Source organism: Spermophilus citellus (genome assembly GCF_964194105.1).
Source record: "Spermophilus citellus genome assembly, chromosome: 9".
Classification (NCBI taxonomy): Eukaryota; Metazoa; Chordata; class Mammalia; order Rodentia; family Sciuridae; genus Spermophilus; species Spermophilus citellus.
In genome coordinates, this window is record NC_138191.1 from 134713659 (window position 1) to 134730237 (window position 16579).

General features: G+C 57.9%; 1 protein-coding gene across 2 annotated transcripts in view; it reads right to left on the reverse strand.

The window, feature by feature from the left end:
• The window catches only part of CAMTA1 (calmodulin binding transcription activator 1), a 693838-nt gene that overhangs the window by 224761 nt on the left and 452498 nt on the right, over nt 1-16579 (reverse strand). For both annotated transcript variants that reach the window (XM_081306647.1, XM_081306646.1), the window contains one exon: nt 1669-1740. In XM_081306647.1, the coding sequence (XP_081162773.1) occupies nt 1669-1740 (72 nt within the window). The remainder of the gene's footprint in view (nt 1-1668; nt 1741-16579) is intronic.

The window sequence follows — 16579 nt, forward strand, 5'->3', positions numbered from 1 at the left end:
AATTAAAAAGGCACAAGAGTGGGACGGGATGAGGGTGGCAGGTGGAGGCAGGCGCGGAGGAGGCCTGGAGGAGAAGGTGGTCCTCAGGGCAGGTGCCGGGCTGTGGCAGGAAGTATGAAGAAGGCAGGCAGTGCCAAAGAAGTGTTCAGAGCAGGGCACGAAGGTGGAGGGGCACGAAGATGGAGGGGCAGACCCGGGCTGGGGGCCCGGCAAGGCGTTCCCCAGGCTGAAGGCTGCGTGGAGTAAATGTTGCTTCCAAAAGCCAGAATCTGAGCGCGGAGTCACAGGGGCCGGCTCTGACATCTCCAGGTCAGCTCCCAGGTGGGGTCCTGCAGGCCACCCCCTCTCAGGAGAGCAGAGGAGCCTCTGCCCCATGGTGAAACGCCTTCGGGGCAATGTCTGCCAACAGGACACCAGAGCAAACCCTGGGGCTGCGCTGAGGTCCTCTCACAAGGTCTGTCACTCATGAACCCCCGCACTCTGATGTCAACTGCCACAGGTTGACGGCCAGGGCAACTGACAACAGGCACAGGGACCAGAAACAGCGTCTTGCAGTCAGCACATCCTGGTCGTTCATTCATTCTTAATGAACTTGCTGAACAGACAATTATTTCTGGGAACCGAGGGAGAAAGGAAAGGGTTTGGAGGCTGGGGCTGGGTGGAGCCATGGACGGAGGGTTTGACCAGACTGAGTGATGGCCTCCTCTTCCAGATGGCCCCGGGCCTCATGGACCCTGCCCAGGACCCGTGGCCTCTCTGCTGTACCACACATGCCGTCTCTCTGCACACCTGACCCAGAGCTGGGGCTAAGTCCCCGCTGCCATTTCCCTCCCCACCACACCTCTCAGTCGGAGGGATCCCCAAACCATCAAGGGCCAGAGTTTTGCTGGCTTGAACACCAGTGGGCACGGAAGGCAGGACAGGGGCAGGAAAGGCCTCCAGCAGCATCCTGGGTAGAGGCAGCAGGAAGGCCTTAGGGGGCGGTGCCCGGCCAAGGGATGTGTGTACAAAGGGCAGCTGCAAACCAGTGGACTGTCTTTGCAAGGAGGTCCAGCTTGACCAGAAGGCTCCCTCGCCTTCCCACCCACACGGCAGCACCTTGTACCTGGCAAGATGACCACCCATTGGAAAAAGGCTGGCTGGGCCGCCCTCCCTGGCTCAGCAACACTGTGCACAAGGAACGAAGGCGGGGGCCTCCCTCCACAGGCATGGCAGCCTCCCGCCACCCCCCGTGCCAGACATCACAAATGGGTTACGGAGCTCCTGCCCAAGTCGTGCCAGTCAATCCAACTGCTTGCCACATGCGTCTCATGACCAACCCACAGACCAGAAGAACATGCAGCTCTTGGCCGACCTGTTTCAGCCAGGGGCAGGGTGCCGCCTCCTTTCTTGTCTTCCTCACAGGAAACCGAGACACCCTGGAACCTCGAGTCACCTAGCCCACTTCCCACTGGGTGGTGAGGGCCAACCTGCCTCCACCTCTCCCCTCCTGGCTCCTGACAACCAGGCCGGCCACCGGCTGGCCTCAGCACCACACAGCCGGAAGCTAGGAAGGCTCCCCGGGGCTCTCAGCCCCAGGCAGCCCCTCGCAGGAGCCCCGCGCCCCCTCAGCGCCCTCCACAGACCCTTCCCGAGGTGACGCAAGAAGAATCCAGTCCAGCCACCTACCTGAAGGAGCCAGTAGCACCTCCGGTGGAAGGTGGGGATGATGGAGGAATGGACATAGCAGCCGTACAAGCACTAGGGAGAGAGGAAAAACGAGAGTTCAGTTGGAAAGAGGGAAGGAGGGAGGAAGGCAGACGGCGCAGCAGAGGAGGAGCAGGGGGCCGTGGCCCTGCTGCAAGCGGGAGGAGGTGGCCACACGGGCCCAGCTAACTGGGGGCAGGGACAGCTAGGAAGCCTATGGATCACGCCAGCAGGCCACGCAGAGGGCAGCTGGCACCCTACCCTCGGGCCTGGGGGTTTCTGAAAGTTCAGGACAGCCAGGGACCAGGGAAATGCACATAGGCACGCTCCAGGGACTTGGAGCTACTGGGATGCCCATTCCTAGCGCCAAGGCTAAGACCCTTCTGCACACCAGGAAGGACCCAAGGCGGCGGAATTGATTCACACACAGGAAACACGCCTCCCGCCAGCTTCTCACCAGGCAGCCCCGGTGGAGGGCCGGGGCTGCACCTCCAGAGCCCGAGGCCCCTTTGCACAAGCCCCCCTTTCTATTTGTGAGTGTTTATTTATTCATGTATTTGCTTGTTTGCTTTTTAAGGTATAACCCTACATCTACTGCACGCGGGTTTGGTTTTGGAAGAAGACAGGTCAGAGAGCAAGGTGGGTGGAATAGAGGTGTGAGAGTTGTGAAGAGGGACAGTTCCCAGGCGTCACCCAGGGCCAGGGAGGTGGCGTTGACTCGTGGGTGGTCTGTACCATAGCCCTGCTTCTGGGGGCTGCCTGTGCACCCAGGGCTGGGCACCGGGGGCAGGCTTGCTGGTGAGGCAGAGAGGGGCCCTCTCAAAATCCAACTGGCAAATCTGTGTGGGAAGGAGGGGCCTCACTGTAGGCGGCTCATCCGGCACCTGGGGATGGGGGCCCACCTCTGAGCCAGCGCTGAAAGGTTTCCTTTGGAGCCACCAAATCAAAATTGAATGATCTCCTGTTCCTCGGCTTCAGGGTTCCCTGGCACCCCGCGGCACCCACTCGGGGAGGGGTGAGGTCACAAAGAAGGAAGGGCCGGGACGGGCCTGAGGACCCTGGGGGGGGGGAGGCCTCTGTCCCTGTCTCCTTGCTCAGTTCATGTCACGGCAGCCCCCACGCCCTGACACCAGCTCTCCAGGGAGGAATGGCCACCAGCTCCGCAGCTGAAGGTTTCATCAGATATCATTTACACCCCCAAAAAGACCAAGTGCCATTTGGCTCGTCTCGGAGTCCGTTTGAGCCCTGCCTGTCTGATTAGCGGAGCTGAAAGAGAAATCATTTTGGACTCTGGGATTCTGGCTGTAAGAAAATCAGATTTCCAATATGTTAGGACTTTTACAGAGCGCTGTCAGCTGGGATTTACGCCCTGTACAAACCAAACAAACAAAGCGGAAATTAATTTAAACGATTCCCTTGCAATTCTTGCCCAAGAAATGTATTTATTATTAAGAAGGCAATATTCTTCCCCGACTGCTCTGGTTTGCAAGGCACTGCGCTTTGTTTTTGTGCTTTTGATAACTCACTGTTTCTGGGCAAAGGAGGCGTCTGTCTGGACACTTTCTGGAGGAGCCTGGCTGCAGGGGCTGAGCGGCCTGTGACCTCGGCCAGCTGCTTCCCAGGGGCAGTTTCTTCACCTGACCCCAAGGGGAGGGACATGAAGTGTTGGGAGAAGTTTCTCCTGTCAATGGAAATCAAAGTCCTCTCTGCTCCTCCCACTTAGACTGGAAGCAAACATGGCTGCTTTTCATGGTCTCCCCAGTCTCTGCCTCCCCGTCTGGATCGAGCTTCAGCCTCACTCACACTCAGAGGTCAGAGAGAATTTACCAACGCCTGCCCTGCCCAGTCTGCGAAAGTGCAGGACAAGAGGAAGGCGGGCCTGTCCTCCTGGAGCTTGCCAGCACCTCCCTGGTGCCAACCTGGCCCACCTAGAACTGTCCAGGACCATCCAGTAGGCAAGAGGACGGTGGAAAGAAAAATGGCTGTGTCTGCATCCAGGCTCATGCATGTTAATCAGAGCAGCCCTCGGCCTCGCTCAGAACCTCCAGACTCTATTTTTAGATGTTGCTCTGTTCCTCTAACCACTGCGGGGATCTGGGGTCTCTGGTCTCATCAGATGAGAGGCTCCGTGTTCAGAGGGGGGAGAGGGAAGTGGCTGAGCACAGCCGACAGCATGGTGTGCACCGTGGGCATCCGCAGGCCACGGCTAAGAAGTCCCTGGGCGTCGGCCTCGCTCCAGTGGCCTCGCCCAGCACTTAGGTCACCCTGTGGTTGCTTTACTGTCTTTCCTCCTGCCTGGGGGTCCTGGGGTGGGGACCCTTGGACTTCCTGGGAGAGGACAGACAGCACTTCTCCCTCCTGGCACCCCAGGACACAAGGTGGAGACCGCCCGGTGTGGGAAAGGACCCTGCAGAGGAAGCGCTGAAGTTTGCTGTGGCACCCTGCAAGCCGAGGACTTCCGACCCACACTAGAAAACGACCCTGAAACACGGCTCTGTGTTTCCCACGGGAAGGGCTGAGCCTCACGGCAAGGCTGGTCCCCACTACTGGCCTGCTGTCCTGGTGTGGAAAGAGGCTCATGGAACCGGCTCCCGTGGGCTGGAGTCACTCGGGGGCTCATCGGGTGGGGGTGGTAAGGGTGCTGCCTGGTGGGAGAGCTGACTGCACCTGGTCCCCCACTTGCCAGCTCAGAGGCTCCTCGTCCTCCGGGCTGCCCTTCCGGGTGCCCTTCTGATCATTTCTCTTGCTCTCCCTCTCTCTTTGGGACCAGGATTGAACCCAGGGGCGCTTAACTGCTTAACCACTGAGCACATCCCAGCCTTTTTCATGTGTTGAGGCAGGTCTCACTGAGTTGCTTAGGACCTTGCTGAGGCTGGCCTTGACCTTGTGATCCTTCTGTCTCAGCCTCCCAAGATGCTGGGGTTACAGGTGTGCGCCATGGTGCCCAGCTCTGATCACTTCTCTTAGGGTGACCATGAAGGTTGAAGGCTGATGTGGCGGTGGGAGGCTCAGGACCATCCCAGACCTGATGCACAAGCAGCCGTGCCAGTGGCCATCCCTGGAGCAGGTGTCAGAGGTGGCGAGGCTGTAAGAACGAGCAGGAGCAGGGAAAGAGGATCTCGAGCAGCAGGATTGCTGGTGGTGTAGGATGGGAGGCAGGACAGTGTGGGCTGGGTTGGAGGAGCCCTGAAATTATGTGGATGATGGAGAATAAAGGACATGTGGGGAGATCAACCAAGTCAGATCACAAAAGACCATAGCAAGGAGGGGAGGCTTTGCTCTCACCCTGTGTCAGTAAGGAGCAAAGTCATGTCATGGCCACATTTGTGCTTTAGAACCTCACTGTGGCAGCAGTGTGGCCAGAGGACAGGAGCAGAGGCAGGCTGGGGCATGAGGACCTGTCTGGAGGAGTTCCTATGAGATGGGAGGCATGCTGGCGATGGGACCGTGGCATTAGTGGCGAGGGTGGAGAGGATCAAACAAGTTCACGGGTGCAAGGATGATGTCAGTTTCTGGCTGGGTCGATGGGCATGTGTGGGGACAGGAGCCCTGGGATGCAGGGTTTCTACGTGGCCTCCATGTGGAGGCTAGGCGGGGCCTGGTAGGCAGCGGTGTCTGGGCAGGGCCGGCAGGAGCAGTTGGGGTGGGGTGGGGGGGTGGGGGGCGTCCACTGAGTCTGATTTCTTCTCAGGGGCCTTTTCAGGTGGATAGAGCAGCTGAGTGTGGACTTGCCAACGGTACAACTTGGCCTGGGGCGTCCTGCCTGCCTGGCTGTGTCCCCGCTCTTCCCCTCTCACCCCCACACTAAGCCCAGCCCCCTCCAGGACCCCGGCCTGTCCAGCCTCTCCCTGGCTCCTGGGGACACCGTCCTCACTTTGCAGTCTTCCTATTGGTTTCCAGTCGGTAGGACAATGTCATTACCAAGCCAATTGGGGATTAATTGCACAGTATTTTATGAGGCTGCGTATCAAATCCATTCCCTTACCCACTAATCAAAAAAGCAATCAAGTTGGTCTGTAGTGATTCGTGTTGTACAAACTCCCGGCGCTTTTTGATCAGGCCCTGGGGGCTCCCTGGGGGCTCCCTGGGTGAGCTTTCCATTTGGAGGCCGTGATGCGGCTGCAGGGAGAGCCACATCCTGGGGCCCTACTGCGTGTGTGAGTGTTCGGCGCGTGTGCACAGGCGGTGGGGGTGTGGGCGGGCATTCGTGGGCTTCCTGCTTATGTGCACACAGAGGAAGAAGAGGAAGGAGCTATGTATCTACAGGCAACCCAGAGAACGTCCCCCTTCAGATAGAGACTCCTTCTGAGGAGGCATGTTGGGGGAGTTGAGGCCCAACAGCCTCCCTCTGGCCTGGCAGAGCAAGGAAGATTGTTCCCTTAGATACTCAAAGTCGCTTTAGGACACCATGGTCACGCATCAGTGTCCAAAAAATAAAAGAAGGAGAGATGACATTACAGGGGAAACCAGCACAAGCAAGGTCCTTCTGCCCTCCTGAGCTAGCAATGGCCCGGAAGGGAAGTCCCCCACACCCTCCTCCAGAGGGGTTCTCCTGCAGACTCACCCACCAGCACAGGCCCCTGAGCCATAGGGGGCCATCCAGGCTCCCCCGATGGCCACTGTGTGAGTGGGGATGTGACCGGACTTCCCCACCCGGGTTCCCTCACTCTCACTCTGTTTCCCATGCCTCTGTCTGTCTGTCTCCCATGCACACACCCTCCAGCTTTCTTCCACTTCCAGCACCCACCACACAGAGGACTTGGCCCCCTACTGAAGGCCCTGAGTGCTGGAGGAACAGGTGGAGTCCAGATGATTCTGCTGGACACCAGCTCACCCACTTATGCCCCCTTGGGTCTTCCCCAGTGGACACTGACGTGTGGCTCTGGGCAGGCTGGGTGCATCCTTCATGCAAACCTGTGCTCGCCTGGGGATGGCTTCTAGTCTAGCTCAGGTCCCCCCAGAGCCTCTCCAGCCCCAGCTGCCTGGGCAGATTCCCTGGAGATGGCCCTTTGGAGCTCACATGAGCTGCCTTCCCAGAAGGCAGCTCGGGGGGTGGGGGGGGTCTTCCCGGGGCGTGGTCCACACCGTCATCGTTGTCATTTCAGTTTGGAAGTCTGTGGTACCACCTCCCCGCTCACGGGGGCTCCTGGGCTTTCTTTCAAGGGCCAGGCAGTAAGTAGTTTGGCTTGGGGGTCAGATGAACTTGTAACCACTTAGCCCTGCTACTGTAGGCCCAAAGCAGCCTTTGACGACAAGTTGAAGAGTGGCCGTGACTGTCCCAACACAACTTTATTCATGGATGCTGAAATGTGAATTTTGTCACGTGTCATGAATGTCATCCTTCAAAAAAATTTCAAGAGTTAAAAACTGTAAAAGCCAGTCTTAGTCCTCAGGCTGTTCAAAGATGTGGGCCAGGTCACACTTTCCCTATCCCTGACCTGTCACACGGGGACATGTGTGAATTATAGGGTCCTTTAAAGTTTCCCAGTGATTTCTACGTGGCAGGTGCTCCATAAATCTGCTCGATTCCCACAGGATACAGACACCTGAGCAGGGCCAGGAAGGAGAACAAAGGGCCAGGCCTGCGGAACCTCAGGATGAATATTCAACTGACAGACAGAAGGACAGACAGAAGGTGCGGGGCCGGCTTTCAAGTTGATTCGTCTTGGGTGTTTGTTTTCGGGGCATACACAGCATTTCCTTAGGAGGGGGAAATGCCCTGCAGCCTTGGCCTCCCATGAACTTTCTTGTCTGGGGGAGACCCCTTCATCCTGTTTGCTGGGTCTGCCTCTCACAAGAAGCAGGGAGCCCCCAAAGCCGGTGGCTTGCGGCTGACTTGCCTTTCAGGGTGCAGGTGGCCTTGCATCCCTGCTGTGGCTCACACCAAGTCTTTTCAGAACTGTGCTACCCAACATGGTGGCGGCAGCCCAGGTGGTGTGCAAAGCCAAACTTAAATTAAGTCCAACTGAAGAAGCGAAGCCTCAGATCCTCAGTGGTGCTGGCTTGTTTCAGGGACTCGAGAGCCCCAGGTAGCAGTGGTCACCTGCTGGATGGCACAGGACCTTCTGTACTGGACACACCCACACTAGGGAACATGCTCTAGGATCCAGTTCAGAGATGTTTGGCTGAGGCCCCTGGAGGGTGGGACCCCAGTTTGGGGGAAGTCGGGGATTGGTGGGGAGAGGCCTGGGAGCTGGTTGGCCTGGAGGTCAGGGCCTAACTCTGACGGGGTTCCCAGAACCTCACGCCCTCAGCCCTCCTTCAAAAGCTTTCTCTCATGCAGGGATAATACCCACCGCCTGCTCAGACCGCGTGTTTACCAGCAAATCTCCACTCATAATCCTCTTTTAGGAGAGTCCCTCTGCCACCTCCTCTGCCCAGAACTGGATCAGCCCCTGGGAGCCAGCCCAGAGCGGAGGTCCCAGAGCAGGGCAAGGCTTGCTGTGGTGCCGGCCCAGGCCCCTATGACAGGCCCAGGAGCCCCACTCAGCTCCCCTGCTCTCCCCCTGGGCAGGTGACAGTCTACACAGAGGCAGTCAGAGTGAGCATCGGTTTTTTGGCGCTTGGTTTATCTCTTGGCTTATATCTGATGCCCGTGGCCAGGATGACTCCATGTGCGCCGTGTCTCCGGTGTCAAGGTGCGGGAAGAACAAGAATGATGGGAAAGGGGAGCTCTCCTGCAAGATAACGATTTCATCTTGCCCCAGAGTGACCCAGGGGCAGGCGCATGTAAGAGGCAGCCAGATGCCCCACAGAGGGAGCCCTGGGCTGGGCAGGGCCTGGAGGACCAGGAACCAGGAGGGCATGGCCCCAATCCCAGAGCATCCCTCGGCTCAGGGGGATGTGGGAGGGAGAGTAAAGAGAATGAGCCAGACCAAGTGAGAGAGCTGATGCTGGTGCAGAGAACCCGAGCCGGCACCAGTGGTCCCTTCGTTGTGAGCTCAGCCAAGTCTTGTGAAAGGAATCGACACGGTGCCGAGCTAAGAAGGGTGAGTGGGAAATGGCGGGGTGGACAGCAGGTAGAGAAGACCAGGCCAGGCAGACCACAGAGATGTCTTCAGCAGGGCCATGGGCCCAGGCAAGGGTGCCAAGCCTCTGTTTTCTCCTCTGAGTCCCAAGTGCAGGATCAGGTTGGGGGCTGAGTCCATGGCCCCAGCTATTCTGCAGAATCCCCCGTGGAACTAGGATGAGCGGTTGCAGGTGACCCTTGGTTTCTATGGCCCTGCCCTTTCCCAGATCTCCAGGAAGAGCTGGGGGTAGCTCTGAGAACAGAAGGGTCAAGGGCAGGCTCAGAACTAGAGCTTTGGGCTGGACCTGTCCCCTCCCTCCCGGTCTCCATTTCTGATTTCTGTGTGTCTTCCCTGTGCCTTCTTGCCTGCCGCAGTGGGTGGTCTTCATGTGGCAGGGAGAGAGGGCCCTATAATTCTAGCTGTGACCCAAGAGGCAGAAACATCTCCCTCTTCTAGATTTGACCCGGAACTATCCGTGGGGGAGACCCCTTCATTCTGTTTGCTGGGTCTGCCTCTCACAAGAAGCAGGGAGCCCCCAAAGCCGGTGGCTTGCGGGTGACTTGCCTTTCAGGGACAGGAGGGAGCCGGGTGGAGTGGGGATACCTGCCAACCACAGGGCTGTGGGGCTCTGCGTGGTCAAGGGTGACCCTCTCCTGGGAGCTGTGACACACAGTAAGAAGCAGGTGCTCCTCAAAGAGCAGTAGGGATTAAAAACCTCCCGCACCCCCCAGAGCCTCCCTGGCCAGTGGCCGCTATAGCAAGGTACAAAAGGTCACGACACAGCTGGGAGGGGGTGGGAAGCTGGCGGGAGCAGGCAAGTGTGATGTGGTGTCCTGCCTCCTGTCCTCTGGCTGCCCAGCTGGACCCCACGGAGGCATCTTGGGGAGGCCCCAGGCCTGGACAGGAGGCATGGGCTGGAATAGGGGGGGCTCCGGCTGAGCCTTGTCTGAGCCCAGGCCCGCTCCTCCCCGCCACGGTGCCACCCGCGTAGCTTCTCACACATCCCTCTGCACCTCAGGTCGCCTGCAGGGCCTGCCTCATCACAGACAAAGGGATGAAGTCCCGGTGCCTCTGAGGACTGTCCTCACTGACGGATTTGGTTCGTATTAATCTAAGATTAGACCAAATGATTCAATTCGCTTGCTGCCTGCACGGGTGCCGAGCCTCAGAACGTGTTAAATGGTGAATTGCTTGAAAATGAGTCTGAGCTAAAGGCATGGCAATCCGGTTCGGCCTCGGGGACTGGGTGACAGCCGGGATTTGGAATATTAGATCGTCACTGAGCAGGGCTCTTGCTGGCCTCTCTCCTCAGACAGTCTCAACGGCGTCTCCCCAAGCAGCCTTGGCCGGCCACGTCAGGGGACCCGCCAGGCGGCACACAGGCCGCTGGACGCCCAGTCCTGACTCCTTCATGTTACAAGGCCAATGCAGGCTGCGTGGGTGAGTCCAGAGAGTCCCCTGGAGTCACCCCCTGAGCCCTGCACTTCCTCAGGGACTCCTGGGGCAGGTGGGCCGGCTGCCAAGCTCACCCTCCAGGCTCCGGAGATGACTCCTCCCCGAGAGGCTGCTCCTCCCGCCGTCCTGGGTGCTCCTTCCCTCCCATGACCTAAACCAGTCTCTGGGCCCACTAATGGAGTGAGTGTCCCCATGCCTGGTGCTAAAGGGACCCAGGGAGACAGGGAAAGGGGCTCTGCCAGACACCTCTCTGCCATCGTTGAGGCAGGGCAGCATGAATCCCTCCCTACAGACGTGGGCGCTGAGGCTCAGAGATGGCAGCACTTTCCTTGGCCAAGGCCACAGGGCTCATGACAGCCAGAGCCGAACCCTGGACCCTGGGCCTTGAAAGCCTCCAGGAGTTCAGGCTCTTTCCCTGGAGCAGAAGGTCTGGTCCACACCCTGGAGGGACACAGGACCAGGTGGTCCAGCCTGGCTGTGAAGGTCAGGTGATGCAGGAAACAGAGGGCAGACGGAAACCAGGGAGGCACACAGGTTTCAAGGCTTGCCCAGCCCCAGTGGGAAAAGGGGAGGGAGCTGAGGAGGCAGGCAGAACTGGGTCCCCCACCTGCAGAAAGTACCTGTGGTCCCCAGCCCCTGCAGGTAGGAAAACACCCTGCGTAGGCACCTGGAAGGGCTGAGCTCAGAGGAGGGGGGTGCCCTGGGACAGGGAGAACTTGGGTTAGCGGAGGGCAGAGGAGAGCAGCCTGGAGGAGGTGCTGTGGGCCCTGGGGCGCCACCTGGGAGGGAGGACAGGCAGGACAGAGCGGGGTATATGTCCTGACCCCCTGGCGCTCACAGCCCCTCCGTCAGGGCCAGGAGCTGTGAGAAGACCTGCAGGGTATGACACGGAGAGGGAGACACCTGGTTCTCAAGCTGGAAGCTCCCTGGACATCTCCATAGAACCTTCTAGATCACTTCTACAGCAGGAGCCCTTTTGAGATCAGGAAGGAAATTCGAAACAAGGTGCAGGGTTGAGAGCCAAGGGGCAGAGGGAGCCATGGGGAAAAGACGGTGGGACCACTGTCCTGACCCAGGGCCACGGTGGCACAGGGCCACCTGCCTCCCTCACCTGCCCCTCGGGGCACGGCCTGCGCATGCAGGGACCATCTGAATGAAGCAGCAGCCTCCAAGGACATGAGTGAGGGAGGTCATAAAAATTAAATGAATTTTTAGATAAAAAGGCATAAAAATCATGTTTAAAGGTATAAATAAAATCCCTGGAGCTTTGGCTTTATGGGCTTTGGGGGTTCCAAGATTAATAAGTTAGTGGGCATAAAATGGAATAATAGCTAAAAATTGATAACAAGGTGGATTTAGATTTAGAGAGGGGCTTGCTCCAGTCATGGCTCTCAGGTGGGAGACCAGGGTGGGTGGAGGGGACAGTGTGAGCCCTGCAGTCCTCCTGTCAGCTCCCCCTGTTTGGGGTCAAGTCCAGGTACCTGGCTGCCCTCTCTGCACCTATTCCCACCCTCGGGAGACTGCCAGCCAGGCCCACCTGGTTCCACTGCCCCCAGCCCTGCACTGGCCAGATAGCTCTGGGGAGCAAGCACCCTGGGCCATTTCTACCCCTGCCCAGAGGGCAGACGTGGGAGACCCACACCCCTGGGACGCCGAAGCTCATCCTGACGCCTGGTCGCCTGGGCGGGCGAGGACCACTGCCCCTCCTCGCCGGCCTGTCCTGCGCAGCGCCCATCCCTGTGTGCTGTCCTCGTCCAGGCAGCCCCACGGCAGGCTCCTGTTCTTTGAGCCTGTTTCACTGTCGGGGGCTGCTGCTATCTCGAATGCTCACAAAAAGTACGAGACATAAATAATAAATAAATAAAGTGAAATTTCCTCTCTCGAGACAAAGCGTATTGCTGAGACCTATTTCTTGGAGCCTTGTCAAGAGGCTAGAACTGATCTTGCAAGTGGTTTGTACCGATGACGGCTTCCTTCCTTCCTACCTCCCTCCCTTCCCTCCATCCCTCCTCCTTCCTTCCTTCCCTCCTTCCCTCTCTCCATCCCCCACCCTCCCTTCCTCCCACATTGTTAAGCCCCTCCCTCCTTCCCAGCAGGTCTGATCATACTGAGGATTCTCTAAAGAGGCAAAAGGACCCTCACAAGTACCTCTTGGGCCGGTGTCCTCCTTGCCAACAGCCCATGGGGTTCCCACCGTGAAAGATGGTGGGAACTGAGCCGCTGCAGGGAGCTTGGGTTGTACCCTCTGGCGCTGGGCGTGCTCCATGCACATTCCCAACAAGCTGACCTTTCCCTTCCTCATCCTCAGGGCCTCCTACTCCCAGAAGGGAAGCCAAGGCAGACCCACTATTCTACCTTCTGAAGTGCCCAGTGGCCATTCTAAATGGTAGGGAGGGCCAGGCCTAGCACTGCTGGGAAACCAGCCCTCGGCCTGCCCCTGAGGTGGCCCAGGGCTGCAGCTGCTGGGGTTTCTGGTTGTGATCCTTGCTTCACAGCCTGAATCCAGCTCCTCGGCACCGCCCATCCAGGCACAGGTGACAGTCCAGGTACCTGCAGCACATCGCAAACACCAGCTGCCCAGGGAAGGATCAGGGATGGGATTCTTGCTTATAGCCAGCAGGGGGGCTTTGTTTATGAGGGGAGGGAATGCCAGGCCTGTCAGTGGCTATGTTAATGCAGGGCTGGGCTCCCTGCCAAGACATTAAGTGGAGTGAATTCCTGAAACCAGCTTTAATCAGCAGATTTTTAAGGTTAGAATTACTCTCTCCCTCTCTCCTCTCGAAGGCTTGCCAAGGTTAATTTGGGCCTGAGCATGCAGAATTAATGGGCTGGACAGAGGATCGGACTTTTCCCGTTTTTTTGAAGTTCACAAAAACATCTCTACAAAGAGAGAAGGGAGCCGGCAGCGCCCTCGTGGGGGAAGCACCCTGGCACCAGGCCAGGGATCTGGGAGCTGCGTCAGAAGTGCACACAAACAGATCTGGGCCCGCTGGGCAGCTGCCCAGACTCCAGGATGACAGCAAGGCTTGTCCTAGGAGGGAACCGAGCAGAGGTCACAGCCGCACCCCTCCCCTAAAAACAAAGGGCTCCGACACCTGTGGACATCCTATCCCAGCCAGGCCCTGCCCTGGGGCCTCCAGGCCTTGAGCATGTCTGACCCTTGCAGGCTCTGGGGGTGGAGGGGGGGAATGAAACCCAGCCAGATCTCTGTTGTAAGGCCTCGACCTTCTCCTCTGTGGAATGGAAATATCAATGATGACACTGATAGGGAGCCTTACGCGATTACGGCTACGCAGAAGTCTCTGGTTCAGCAGAAAGAAGGGCTGGTGCTCCGAGGGCACTGGACCTTGGCCAGGAGAGGCTCCTTCCTTGAAAACAGCCCTTCAAGGAACACTGGCCCTCTAGGAAGAGTGTCAGGAAGGATAGCTCTGTGCCCTTGGACAGCTAGGCTAAAACCTCTGCCCAGTGCCACTGTCCAGCCCTGCAAACCTCGGGGAGCCAGAGTCCAATGGAACCAGTAGGGCAGAGACCCCTCCTTGTCCCTCTTCATCAGGCAGAGGTCACCTGATCCCCAGCCTTCCTGGCCTGACTGGGGGAGGAGGGAGGGCCAGGAGGGAGGGGGCACCCAGCAGGAACCTCGCCTGGGCCTGAAACTCTGTGTCCATCTCTATTGCGGTAGAGACTGTGGGCCAGTGACTTGGTCTCTTTGAATCTTACTGTCCTTATTGGTAACGACCCAATCTTGCAGGTTTGGTGGATTAAATGACAATATATTTTTAGTGACTTGCACCATCGCAGTCATCAATTAACACAAGATTCCTCAGCATTCCTCAGTCACCTGGTGGATCTGGTGGCCTGGCTCGTGCTCAGGTGTGTGGGCAGAGCTGTGTGTCCTCAACTATTTCAAGTAGCCAGGATGTTAAATTCAGTGCAGTGCCCGGGCCGACGGAGCCTTGCCCACATGCATTCGGTGAAGGAGACACAGTCAGAAATCCTTCTGGAACCCTCTCACTGGGGATGAGAGCAGTGACCTTCTGTGCGAGAGAGTGGACACCCTGGTGCTCAGGTTCCCGAGCCCACAGCTTCAGGACCACCCAGACCAACCTTTGCCTGACAGACCCAGCTGACCACTGTGCCCTGGCCTGGCCTGCCGCCTACCTGCCCGACTCCACCAGGAGTGGCAGTGGCAGGGGAGGCCATGCCCGGTCAGCAGAGCCCCCAGGGCACACTCAGAAGTGAAGGGCCCCTGGCCCAAACCCCCAGCGAGGCCCCCTGAGGACCCTCTCCCAGGTAGCACCTTTGCTGTACGGGCACTGCCTGGGCCCTGCCCAGCCCTGCCCCCCACCTCAGCCAGCCCGTGTCCCCCACCCTGGCTCTGTGAATCCCGTGCCCACTCCACAGCCAGCAATTCTGAAGGCGAGACTCGGATCCGCCCTCCTCCTCCACTGGCAGCCACACAGCTCGCCTTGGCCTCCAGGAAGGAGTGGCCGCCTCTGGTCCGGCTTCCCCTGTTTCTCAGCCTGGCACCCCCACCCCCCACCCACCAGCAGCCACTCCAGCCCTCAACTGGGCGGGCCTCAGGCCAGGCCTTCCCAGGCTCCCTGGCTCTGGAGGCCCTTCCTGCCCTGTGCCTGCCTCCTGGACTCCTCAGAGCCATTCAGAGCCATTCCAGCCTGGCCCTCGACTCCCAATGGCAGGAAAGGATGCTATTGACCCCTACGGGTCTTGGCCACAACACAGGTCTGTTTGCTGTCGTGCCCAGGTGCCAGGTGTCATCTGTATGCACAATGCTGAAGGGCAGCCTCCCTGTGGAAGTTCACTGTGGGACTGGCCTTCTTGGTCCCTGAATTTGGAGCGCAGAGGTCCAGGCACCTGCATGGGCTGCCCAAAGCTGTCAGCCACCCTGGTCTGCAAATGAAGACTCGAGGCACCAGAGGGAAGGGTACCCAAGGCCACAGTCCCCTCTGCATGGCTCATTCCCAGCCACATGCTGTCCAGCCTTGCCAGCTTCCCCCACGAACCCTCACAGTCCAGGGAACCTGGGCTGCTGAAGGTCAAGTCATCCATTTGGGCTTCAAGGACAAGGGCTGGCTGAAAGGCGATGCCACCACCAAATGCTGCTCTCAGGAGTCATCCTGTCTCCGCAGCCACTTGGGCTAGGACAGCCTTTGAGTCCCTACTTCACACGTCCCCGCAGCTGTGAAGTTCCCTGTGTGGTCCACTGCACGCCTGTTCAGAACCTTTTGAATTTCACAGATAAACTGTGGCCCATTTCTCAGTTAAGCATGGATTGGCCACGCGACCCAGCGTTTCCTCTCCTAGGCGTGCTCTAGAAGACCCGAGAACAGGGACTCAAGCAGGTAGGCATGCACACAGACCCGGATGGCGCCCTCCCACGGGGAGAAAAGAGTCCGAGTTCATCACAGATGCACAAAATGGGGCAGATCTGAGCAGGAGCACTCTTCATCCACGAGAGGATCAAGGACCACCCCGTCCACATGGAAGAAACTGGAAAACATGATTCTAGTCCCCAAAGCTAGCCACAAAAGGGCACATACTCTATGATGCCACACATACAGAATATTCAAAATATGTCAGTGTCTACAGTGAGAACACAGATTTGTGGGGCTGTTGGTGGAGGAAGAGGAGGAGAAGGAAGAGGAGGAGGCTGATAATGGGGATGTGGTTCTTTTTGGGGTGATAAAAGTGTTTTGGAACTAGATAGAGGTGGCGGTTGTAAAACATTGTGAACATACTAAAGGCAACTGTATTATTAAAAGTGTTCATTTTTTAAGCTGGGTGCTGTGGCACACATCTATAATTCTAGCTGCTCAGGAGGCTGAGGCAGGAGGATGGAAAGTTTGAGGCCAGCCTGGGCAAGACCCTGTCTCAAAATAAAAAATAAAAAGGACTGAGGATAAATAATAAAAAGGACTCAGTGGGAGAGTACTCCTGGGTTCAATTCCTAGTACCAAAAAATAAAAATAAAAATAAATAAAAAAAGCTAGTTGTTTAAGTTAGTAAATTTCAACTCAATTAAAACAAAAAGACTGTGGCCCAAGGACCGTCTTGGACCTTCTTGCCTGGTTTCCAGCCCTGTGAACCTCTGCCCAGCCCCAGAGGCGCTGCTCAGCATCACTGCCATGGCTGAGTCTGCCTGCTCAGCTGTCATAAAGTTCCCGGCACCCAGTAGGTGCAGGCGCTGAGATTCTTTGGGGAACCAGAGAGAGGCCTTGCCTGTGAGATGCACAGAGTCTGTGGGGTGGGCGCCCTCCTTGCCTGGTTTCCAGCCCTGTGCACCTGAGTCCAGTCTCAGCCTTGAAGCAGGAGCTGCCTGCCTCTGTGTCCCCCTAAATGTCCTCTCCAAGGCTCATCTTCCCAGTGAGACTGGCAGCTTTTCATCTTCCAGTTATTTTCCCCTCTGCTGA